At 28.9% G+C, this 12,180-nt stretch overlaps 1 protein-coding gene across 1 annotated transcript in view; it reads right to left on the bottom strand.

Annotated features, from left to right (window-relative positions):
- LOC107446838 (proteoglycan 4) overlaps positions 1–12,180 on the bottom strand; it is a 36,453-nt gene that overhangs the window by 12,235 nt on the left and 12,038 nt on the right. Inside the window, exon 2 of the mRNA XM_021144699.3 lies at positions 1,688–1,754. Within this exon, the coding sequence (XP_021000358.2) occupies positions 1,688–1,736 (49 nt within the window). The 5' untranslated portion in view covers positions 1,737–1,754. The remainder of the gene's footprint in view (positions 1–1,687; positions 1,755–12,180) is intronic.

Here is a 12,180-nt window from a genome sequence, read left to right as displayed (position 1 = left end):
ATTTATCTTCACTTGCTCATTAGTTGAAAATATAAATATGAAAAAACGAATGTATTTTGACATAATTTGTAATAATTTTTGTATTGATTATTGCAGGAACATTTTAGTTCAAAGCTGACGGAGAAGAGTTTTGGGTAAGCAAATTAAAGACAAATTACAGAAAATATATTTTTATTGTTTTGCAAACGTGTAAATATCTAATTCATATCGCCATTTCTTTCATCCGCACAATTAAAATGTTAAAGGGAACGAAAAAAAAAAAATTCTATCTTACTGATGGAAATTCTAGATTCGTACAGTACACAAGCATTATAATTTCCAAAAAACAGAAAATTAAATTATTCCGAAGAGTATGCCAACCTTTAATCTTAACATAATTTATAGTAGTAATCAGCTAATTTTATCTAATACTTAAAAGAATAAATAATTATTCATCTTCTTGCCCAGTTTCATAAACAAATTATAAATTGACCTTTCAACTTAATTTACATAACAATTCTTCCTATTTACAAGTCAAATTTAAATTTCACTTGTTAAACCGCTTTATGATTTTGTATATCAAAGAAAATGAAGGCTGTTCATTTTTTAAAATCTTTTCCGCATTCACTAAGTATCAAGAACGAAATTTATGTCTTGGGCCGAGTTATTTTTGTTACAACGTCACGAAAGATTAAGAACGAAAACAGATTAAACCACTAACCTGTTATGAAAATCGATTTGTTAAAACGACCAAAAAAATGATAATATGGTTTTACAGGTAAATTTTAGTTCTTTAAAATCTGCTATTTCATCATATATTTTCATGGTATCTAAATTTAGATATATTGATAATTTAGCTCTTAGAGTTCTTACACGGAAGTTTTAATTTTTTTCTGGATTTCATAATAATTAATAGTGAATAATAGTTATTAAATTTATAAGTAAATTTAATTTTGCAAAAGTTTATTATTATAAAAAATCGAAAGATCAATTTCCATTGAAAAACCGGACATAGTAAAGGTTTTTATATATATATTACTGGAAACTCTTTTTCTATTGGATAAGAAGACTAAAATATTTGGCAAATGGAAAAAAAGCATCCAAAAAAACAGCCCTTGTAAAAACACTTGCTAAAATGCCACTAAAAATTGAAAAAAAAATTCTACTAGAATACTAGAATATAGTACAATTTACAGTTAAGTTTTTTTTCAAAGAGTATTCAAAAAAAAAAAAAAAAAACAGCCAGTGTTTGCACGTTTTTTATTGCACAGTTGCCTGTAGGGAGCTGCCAGTGAAAATTTAATGTCCTAAAACTTTACAGTAATCGTCTTAAACATTTCAATGCCAGCTTCAAACCAATTTTGCACAGCGAAAAATTCTAGATCAAATTACGATTAAAAAGTACCGACACTCTACGTGCCGGTACTTTTTACTGTAAAAGGAATTCATACCGGAACATATTACGGAACGAAAAATCTGTACCGTAATTTTTACAGTAGTAATTACGGTCAAATTACTGAATCACAATAATTAAATAAATATTACTGTAAAAAAAAATTACAATTTAGTATTTTACGATAAAAATGGATTTTGCGGATGTTGCACCCAAAGTGCAATGACTTAAGACCGTAATTTGATCCGGAATTTTTTACAGTGAAGGTCCCAGCTAAGCTTAAGAGAAAGCAGAATGAAATATGATAGATCTTACCTAATAAAGAAATGATAAGGATTATTAGTGGAAAGCATCTGGCTTGCATAACGTTTCCAAATTAGCCCTAGAAAACAAAAACTTGTTAATAAATACCTTAAAGTTTCGAAGCATACAATAATGAAAGAAAAAATAATCCATGACCTCCATTTCAATCAAAAACATGAATCTTAAATTGAAAATAAAAAAAAGGGAGAAAAATGATACCGTAACACATCAATAGGAATAAAACTGCAATCGATAGGGCTATATTATCAATGCAACAATTTATTATACAAAAGTTTTTATAATTTATTATACATCAGCACTAAAATTAGAAACTAATATTTATTTAAATCAAACGAGAAATAAAACTCAATTATTCTAAATTAAACTTGTTTTAATTTAAAATTATGTAAAATGTAGTTATTAATTATAATAAGATTATTCAATATATTAATTTTTTAAACTAAGTACAACAGTTTTGCATAAATTTAAATTAATTTACATTCAATTAATACTATGAAATTTTAAAAGTAATTGTTTATTGCAGTATTCAAAAGTTGTCATGCAAAATACTTTTATTTAAATTGAAGTGCTTATAAACACAGAATGGACTCAGAACAATAACTAATTGTAACCAATTTTANATATATATATATTTGGTTAAAATTATTTACCAATTAAAATGGCATCGATATGAAATTATTAAACTCTAAGCCTGAAAAAAATAGCTGCATTTTTCTTCTTAAATGAAGCTTAATAATTGACTAACAATGAAATTGATAAAACTGCAAATGAATTAAAGAAGTTTAATTGAGGAAAGTAAGATTAGATTCTATGTGGTGTATGATTTTTCTGTGACAAATTTATCTTTAAATTCTTGTTTAGTCAAAATGAGAAACACGTATAATGAATGGAAGAAAAAAAAACATTCACTTAAAAGAAATGCTTTTTCCCTACACGATCTATCGCTGCGGAAAGAATAACTATATCCTTTAGTAACAGTAAAGGAAAAAAAAATTCTAAATTTAGAAAGGAAATTAAACGAACTGTAATTTTTTTTTCCAAGTTAGTATATGTTTTGTCTGCCCCCTTTTTTTTTCGAAGAAAGTTAATTTTCCAAAGAGTTCGTCATGCTTTGAAAACTGGAACTTACAGTCAGAATTTTTTTTTAATGATTGCTTGGGGGCGACAGTTCAAGGGCAATAAAAATTGTTAACAATGCATAGATACTATATTACAAATTTCTAAACATTAATTTGGAATTTAGAAGAAACGAGACGCAATATTTTGTTTGTATTTGTTACTCGTTATTAATGCTCGCGAAAGAATTACTAAACACTAAAAAGGTATAGGAACAATTTCCCATTATTAATTGCCAGTTCCAGTCTGCATTATCCGTTATCTTTGGATTCTAGAACAATTAGGGCAGTAAAATAGAAAGAATATTAAATAAATCAATTATACATATTTGCTTCATATACATAACATATTTGTCATCATAAGGGATCATACATAAATGATGTCACGCTTAGAGGAGAGAGGAGGGGTTCGTGAAATCGTGACAAGAGTAAGGAAGTGGGACATTTTACATTTTGGTTAAAATAAAAGCGTTTAAAAATCAGTAAATTAATTTTTTTTCTTTTTTAAAACAGGTATGCGCATAATAATTTATATTGTTCTTCTTACAAACGTCATTAAAGCACGTTTAAACATGAAATCTGAAAGAGGCTTGAGGCTGCAGTTCAATTGGTAGTGCTGAACTGCAAATATATGTTTATATAATATGGTGTGACATGTGACAAGGGGTATGGTGAAGTGAGACACTTTAGGCTAGAGAGAGGGATAGGGTAAAATTTATGACATCTTTGTAGATTTCATACCATACTAATTCAATTTTTGGATAATATTTTTTTCTATTATATAAAATTCTAACTAAAATTTTCTATCATATAATTTTCTTTAATACAAAATTCTAACAGTATAATATTCAGGATTGACAATCAATGTAAAGCAATCGTCGACATACAGTCTATAAAAAGGGAACAAATCTTATATTAAATGGAATCTATATTTGAGTTAAAAATATACCTGACATAAAATAATTGTTATAAAAGCTAAAACTATCACCAGAAGTGAGTTATCACATGATTTTTCTTTTGCGTTTTCTTAATCATATCCAGCAATAAATTTTAATTAACTTTCTGCACTAAACTTGCAAAAAAAAAGAAAGAAAGAAAGAAATTAAGGAAGAAATAAATTTTGCTTAAGATTGTGCTAATTAAAATTAGCCGTTTATATATATTGGAAATATTGTAATAACATAAACAATCGGAGAAGGCATTTAATGCACGAAAATACAGTAAAAATATAATAAAGTGGTTTTTATTAATCAAAACACTGTTATTTTTTAAATATGTATGGTATAGTTAAGATTTAGTTATTGCTTTTTCATTTATAATCTTCTCATAAGTTAAAGATTTAAAGCAATTTAGTAAGCTTTTTATTACTTTTTATTTCAAGTAACAATTGTACAATACAATAATCATCGTTATAAATATTGATGAATAGAAAATAAATAGTTATAAAATGCTGTAATAAAAAAATTATTTTTAAGTCAAAATGCATAGTAAAAGTTATCTATCATGAATTTAGTATTAGTTCACACAATTGTTGAACGTTCCTCCTACATTTATTTTGAAACATAAATCATTAAATTTCATTTTAGAATAGGGAAATGATAATAAGCTAAAGAGATTTATTTTTTATACGCTATAATCAAATGTTGTTCAATTTCATAATGAATAAGTTAAGCGAGTAGTATGGTAATAAAAAAAATGATTCAAATATAACTTTTGAAAATTTAAACAATAAAATTAAAAATGAATCAAATCGGTCTAACATTTGAAAGGTTTAACTATCCCGATGTATTTAAAAAGAAGAAAAAAAAGGGGGGAAATAATATATATATAATATTCGATAGAATTCTCATGAAAATAACATGTATTTAATTAAAAGTTATCTTAATTGTCCACTAATTCATTGGATAATGTGCAAGTTTATTTTTTGTTGAAAAAATAAGAATTGTTGATATTTACTTTCAAAGTTTTAAGTATGCCGTCAATTTCAGTATAACACTCAAACATTTGATATAAATAACTGAAGATAACTCATTGGTTTGAAATTTTAAACACTCACTGTAAAGAGAATTGTTAAATTTACAGTGCAGGTAAGAAACCGTTTATTTCGTAGAAAAAGACTGTCTTTTAAAAACTGCTTTTTAAGCTCATAAGTACTGTAATTTTAACTAACAAACTGTACTGTTTTAACATTGGGGTCATTGTGAGAAAGGAACAGCATTCGCGTGACCAGTCAAGGGCAGGATTCAAACTTGCGTCATCTCATTTGGAAGCCGAGCACTCCGTCTTCTGAGCCACAGAGCTCTAGCAATTGCTTATAAAGAAAAATCTTAAAAAATATAAAGTTGCGTCACGCTAAGCAAAACTTGGCAAAGACTAGAATTCGAATTGACAGTTTTGATCCGTTTATGATTAGAGTGAAAAACTGAGAAAAAATGGTGAACGAAAGGTTTTTAACCGACAAATATACGGGGAAAGTCTGTAAAAAAAAATTTGCAACAGGCGGGTAACGATTAAAAACAGAAAATTTTTTTATCTTTACACAGTTCTTTTTTCTGAAAGAAATCTTTTTCTCAATTCTCAGTTTTATTTTTATACTGTAAAATTTTTCAATGTTTTTTCTATTTTGTAATAGCAAAGATCAATTAGGGAAGCCACTTAAAAATACGTACTTATCCAAAATTCAATAAAATTTTATTCTAGTAAAGTTTGCGTACTTCTTCTCAAGCACTTGTGTAACTAAAGTTTGGTACTTAGGTAACCTTTATCTAGAACACTGTAAAATATCTTTCTGAAAGTGATATTTTTAAGACACAAAAAATTTAGGTTACAAACCATCTTCGAGACTACAGGAAATCTTTTACACAACCAGAGGCCAAAAAAAGGGATTCAACTTAAAATGTGATTTCAACATTTTTTAAGGTTTCCAGAAAGAATGTAGACTAAAACTTGTGGGACACATTTTAATAATTAGTTCTAGAAACAATTTGTGAATGGGAATAGAAAAACCTGATTGAATGTTAATAGCTATTTGTTTAAAAAAAATTTTTTTGTCATGTGGGTTTCGAAACAATAACTTTTAGCACTTTTGAAAGAAAAAAAAACCAAGGTTCATGATTGTAGTAGGTTAATTTATGTCTTCCAGAACCTTTTTTTTTCTCGTTAATTTGAATGAAATTTTATTTTAGATTAAGTTAGGAAGTAATCAAATGTTATTTCGGTTGGAAAAAAATAAGTTTGATCGATCTTACTTTCGGTTTAAGAAAATTATAAGTGAAATGGGCTCTTAATTGCCTTTTTTTTAAAAATATCTTAATACTTAGAGAAATTGAGGTGTAATAATGTACTCTTGACACTATATTTTCAACTTGTTTATCGTTTGTTAATTAAATAACACTTTTAAAATAACAAACTCAGATGTCTAAACATTTACTTTTGAAAATCAGGAAAAGATAAAAACATTTATTACGGAATATTGGTTTTATATGCTGATTGATACGTGTCATTAGTTAAAAGATATTTTTTAAACTATTATTTTATATTAATATTTAAGGAAATGTGTGGAAGATGTGGTATTAGAAGCGTAAATTCATAAAAGCTAAAGTTAGTCTGTTTAATGTTATACAGACTATAATGTTATATCTTCATTTGTTTACTTCTTTATTTGTTTACTTTAATAAATGTAAGCTGCTAGTAGTCGGAAACTTTTAAAATTTTCACATATTAGCCAAACTTACTAAAATATGTCACCCAGAATCAAAAGAGTCTTAAAAAACAGAATTTTAACTTATACTTTAAAGTCTAACAGTCTCTTAAAAAGACTCTTGTTTAACAGTCTCTTTTCTAAATAGTCTATTAATTCAAAACATTGAAAGATGTGGTTAAAATTAAAGTTTAAAGGTATTGTTGTCCGGATGCATAAGTAAGCTTCAATTTTCTTTTTTCTTCTTCTTCTAAATTGTAGAGCAATAGTTCTAATTAGCACAATAACCTAGCACAAGTTCTAGTAGCACAATAACCTCTGTGCTCCTTACCCGCAGAATAATTTTGCTTATCAGTTAAATGATAACGTATTAAATATAAAATAAATTTAAAATATTGCATGCATTAAAGTATTGAGTTGTTTTGACTTACACATTTTTACGTACATTTTCTTTTATTATTGTTGAAGTTCTGTAAAAAAAACAGTGCAATGACAATATAACTAGACCACATATCCAATGCAATCTCAGAAAATATAATAACAAACATCATGATTCCGGTTAATTCCGTAATTTAAATTAAGAAAAAGGTCAATTGCAGTTTTTATTTTCTACATGCCGTCATTTTTCTTATCTTTTTCAGCAAAATCCTTATAACAATTAGAAGATATCACTTAAATGTTTTAATTTTGCAAAGGAAAATTTGGAGCAAAATGTTATTTTAGTAAAAAAAGTTTTCTCAGCTGACCTTGAAACCTTTAAACGTGATTTACTTTAAAAAACTCAATTTTTCAAACACAGTTACAACAATTCCTAGATAACCGATGAAAGCTGAATTCAACATTAATCTATATTCTCATACAGTAGCAAGCTATTTTAAATTCCAGCCACACATTCATTACAAAGATTTCCCAAAGTACATATACAGCATACAAAAAGAAATTTCGTTATGTAAAAAAATCAGTTCATGCTTTATGTTTCGAATTGAAAATTAAATTCATGGGATTTCCCTCTGATGAAAAATCGTATCAATCAAAATGAAATTAACTGGGACGAAAACGCATAATGATTGTGATCCTGAAAACCTGATTCCACCACTTTCAATTAGTTCTGTCAACAAGTTGGAATTTCATTGTTGAACTGGTATTTCATCAGCAAGAAGTAAAACAGAAATAGCTAAAAAGAATTTGATGGGTCGCAATTTACTTTCCCTAACCAGAAGTTTCAACTTAAGGCCTGAAGCATATTCTAGAGTGGGTCATTGGGTAAAAGAAAGACTGTCGGGCGCCAGTAATGAGTTTCACAGGTAACTTGTGGTTTAATTTGTTGTAGAAAAGAAAGTATTTATAGTTATCTGATGAAATAATAATGATGAGCAAACTGAATCTGACTTCCGTACATCTGACTTAGTCTAGTTTATTTAAAATACTTTGTTGTTTCAGCAGTCAACGTTAATTTATGCTGTACACTGTGAGAAATCCATGTTCTTTTTACAGAATTTCTCAGTATATTAGATGGCTATAAGCTATTTTGTTGAAAAAACGGTTTTTCTCTGTTTTTAATCCTAAAGTCAGTTAAAATTCTATATTTTTCAACTGTGCTTACTCTACCTTTTTTTTAGGCTTTTGTTTGACTTTTAATATATTTATTTAAATCATATATAAAGAGTTTTTTTAAGAATTTATCAGTTGTTGGCATTTTTGTTGCTGTAATGAATGAGTTTTTAATATTTCTTTACAAAACAAAATTTCATATATTATTTAAATTCGTTCATTACGAGAACTTTTTATTTTTACATTATTTTAATCATCAATCTAAAAAGAGCCTATCTGTATCGAAGTATTTAGAAATCCAAAAGAATTTAATAAAACTTTTGACACGGAACCAATTTCAACCTTGCTTTGAAATCTAGATCGAAACAAGGTGTAGCTTTCTCTAATATTAACAAATCAAAATTCCACCTCACTTGAATTGATAAAAAAAATTGATAATTCAAAAAAAAAAAAGAAGAAGAGAACAACTGAAATTTGAAGGTTGCATTTAGTTTTAATTAATTTGCGTGCCTAATTTGAAAATGCTAATTGTATCTTAACTTTTGAATAACAATAACTTGTTTTTCTTACTCAAATAATAATGATTAAGTACAATGACAGTTCATTGCTTGAATATGAATGCATGAAAAATATAAGGAAATCATGAAAGTGATTTTAAAAGTTTAAACTACAATGAACTTCTAACTAAAAGGTCTTATAATGATACTAACTTTTTATAATCTTGTATGAGAATATGATATTATTTCATTTAAAATATCGCCATTATAGACATTGTGAAAATTCGTAAAAAATTTTTCATAAAAACTATGGAAAATATTCCAATGATGTAACGAATAGAAACGAACGATGTAAAGAAATGAAGTCAAACGCTTTCTGCTGATTTCAATTTTCAGCAGTAACCGTCATTTAAGACTGGTATTTTCCTGGTATAATTTGCATTAAAATTTTAAAACTATCATTTGTGAGTAAATACCCTGGCCGGGATTGCCTGGTTGGCAGAGCGATGGACTTACATTGGTGAAAATGGGAGTTCGAATCCAGCCGGCCAAAGACTCCCGTGTACTGGTCGCGTTAAATCTGTCAGTTCACAAAGTCGTCCATTTTCCCATAATAAATCAATACCTCTGAGGGTACTGAATTGGAGATTGATCGTTCTCTGGTTCAGGTTAAAATTACGATCTGTAGATAAATGAATGGGTCCACCCTTTTAACGGGTGTGACGTATGAATATGGTAGAAGTCTAATTCTTGGACATAGATGGCGCCTCTTGAAAACAAGAACAATCGCACCCACTCTGCCTTAATGGCAGACGACAACGACAACGTAAATACCCTAGAAACCTCTTTCCTTGATTCGAGGATCACCTTATTCATGAGACCTGTTATGAGGCAAATAAACATTGAAAACGAAATTGTTAAGTGGCTCAGCCCCATTCGTGTTGCCAATTCCTCCTCGGAAAGAACATTTAAGTATCACGATTATGGCTTCCTCCAGGTTCCATGGAAACAGCCCGGAACAGAATTAGCATAACTCGATTGGGTAGCTTATAACTCACAAGGTACACTTCATGTAATTACTAAAACTAGTACTCGCCTAAGCATGGAAGCCCTTTCAACACGTTAATATACACTCTATAACAAAAAAAATCAACGAACCAAGAAGCAATCATCCGATTACATTGCCGAACCAGATTACAGTGGTGCAGGGCTCGATCGGGCTGGAATGATGCCGACTGTGGACGTATAGTCTTTAGCGACAAATCCCGCTTTCAACTGTGTCCTGACGATCATTGATGACGTGTTTGGAGACGCACAGGGCAGAGGGGGATCCTGCCTTCACTATTGCACGCCACACCGGCCCTCAACAAGGCATTATGGTCTGGGGTGCCATTTCCTTTGACAGCCGGACCCCTTTGGTCGTCATTAGAGGTACACTTACTGCACAGCTGTACGTCGACGACATCCTAAGACCTGTTTTGCTACCGTTCCTTTTGCAGCGCCCTGGGCTGGTTTTTCAGCAGGACAATGCCAGACCACATACGGCACGTGTTGCTATGAACTGTCTGCAAGCTTGTCAAACTCTTCCTTGGCCTGCCAGATCACCAGATCTCTCTCCCATCGAGCATGTCTGGGATATGATGGGAAGGCGATTGCATCTGGCACGGAATGTTGATGACCTCGTTCGACAATTGGATCGAATTTGGCAGGAAATACCGCAAGAGACCATCCGGGAGCTTTATCGGTCTATGCCACGCCGTGTGGCAGCTTGTATCCAGGCTAGAGGCGGGTCAACACCTTATTGAACTTGTTACTGTAACTCTGCAATAAATTATTCAATTGTTCTGAAATTTTAATCATTTACTATTCTGTACATTGTCTTCCTATCCACCAATTTTCGTTTCAATCGGACAACTCCTTCTTGGTGCGTCGATTTTTTTGTTATAGAGTGTATTTTGGTATTATCCCATACTAAGACAGATTAGCATTTCTATTTTTTAGAGAAAACACAGCAGCGTTTTTGAGTTTTGAAATTATGACCAATCTCTATTGACTTACATTGGTCACGTAAGTGCACGTGACATTTGATGTAATAATAGTGGACGTCATAATTATATTCTAAGCTTGATTTAAAAAAAGAAATGTCTCGTATTAGGAACTTTCCTCAACAAACAAAACACGAATATAATCTAAGAAATCAATTTCGAGTTACGTGAAGGGCTTCACGTGCTAAATAAAAAAAACATCAGATTTTGCTTATTCATTATTTCCTGAATATTTTCAAACGTTAAAAAAAATGTGATAATTAAGGGCGTCGACTGTTAAACTTTCACTGCAAAGGCGTATGCAATCAGTTACAACGAGATTCCGAGAAGAAAGTCAACTGAAATAAAAATAAATAAAAAGTATGTTTCAAAACAAAATTCAACATATTTGTCGACAAAAAGAGAAGAAAAAAATGATGTGCCAAACCCTTATAATCTGGTTTAACAGGGTGTATTTTTTAATAACACCGATTTAGTAAACACTCCCTTTTTTAAAATAATAATAGTTGAGCTACTGTTGAAAGAGTAGTTGAAAAGTATTAAACTTAACTTGAAAATTTAATATGTGAATTCTTCAAAAATACTTTAATTTTATTTTAACATCTAAAAAAATGCCTCAAACTATTAAGACAACTTTGAGGATTTTAAATTTTTGAAGTCCATAACAAATCGACATTTTGAAGTAGGAAACAAATAAAATAGTTGTACTTTTTCCACATATTAAATGTATTTGCATGCCTTTATATTTTGATCGAACTTGATTATTCTATAAGCGCTTTCTAAGTTATATATAAAGTCATATCTAAATTATATTCTAAGTTAATAATAAATTCAATTCAGGCAACATTTTGAACAGTTTTGCGCAAGAGTCTAGTGGATTTTGTTACAGATCAAAATATTAAAAAATATACTATAAAAATATTCTATGATATGCACGCAAAAATGGTGAAATTTTAAAATTATCATTTTCACAAAATAATTGAAAGTAACTAAAAAAAAGTTAATGTAACTTGAATTTGAAAAAAAAATTATGGCATTTTTGAGTTTACTTTCTTTTGAGTTGCATTTTATTTAAGTAAAATAGGCATTTTCTGCAATTTAAAGCTCGAATTTCAGAAGGATAAATTCTTACAGAATAAATAAATAAAATAATGAAAGAAGAAAAAATTTCTCAATAATCAAGTTCTTAATAGTATTTTCATAAATATTTTCTTCTTTTTAATTGTAATTATTTGCCTTCGATTATTAAAATAAAACAAATCCATATATTTTTAGAAGGTTGAATAATTTTAAAGAAATATTTAGTAAGATTTAAATGATAGTATGTTTTTAAAACGTAAAATTTAAGCGGAATAAATAACACTAGTGCCAAGAAGAATTTGCCAAGTGAAACTGTACTCTTCATTAGCTATTGGGGGACTAGAAATACTTTTCGAATTTTATTTTATTGAAATTTCTTCACTCTACCTATCAATTTAGCTTTAAAAATGTGTAGTTTATTCAGTTTTTTATTCGAATATAAATCTTTTAATTACTCATTTATAATTTTAATAGCTGATAAGTACTTTGATTGGAA

Source organism: Parasteatoda tepidariorum, chromosome 5, assembly GCF_043381705.1.
Source record: "Parasteatoda tepidariorum isolate YZ-2023 chromosome 5, CAS_Ptep_4.0, whole genome shotgun sequence".
Taxonomy (NCBI): Eukaryota; Metazoa; Arthropoda; class Arachnida; order Araneae; family Theridiidae; genus Parasteatoda; species Parasteatoda tepidariorum.
Note: the sequence above shows the minus strand (reverse complement) of the source record. Positions and strands in the feature narration are given on the sequence as shown.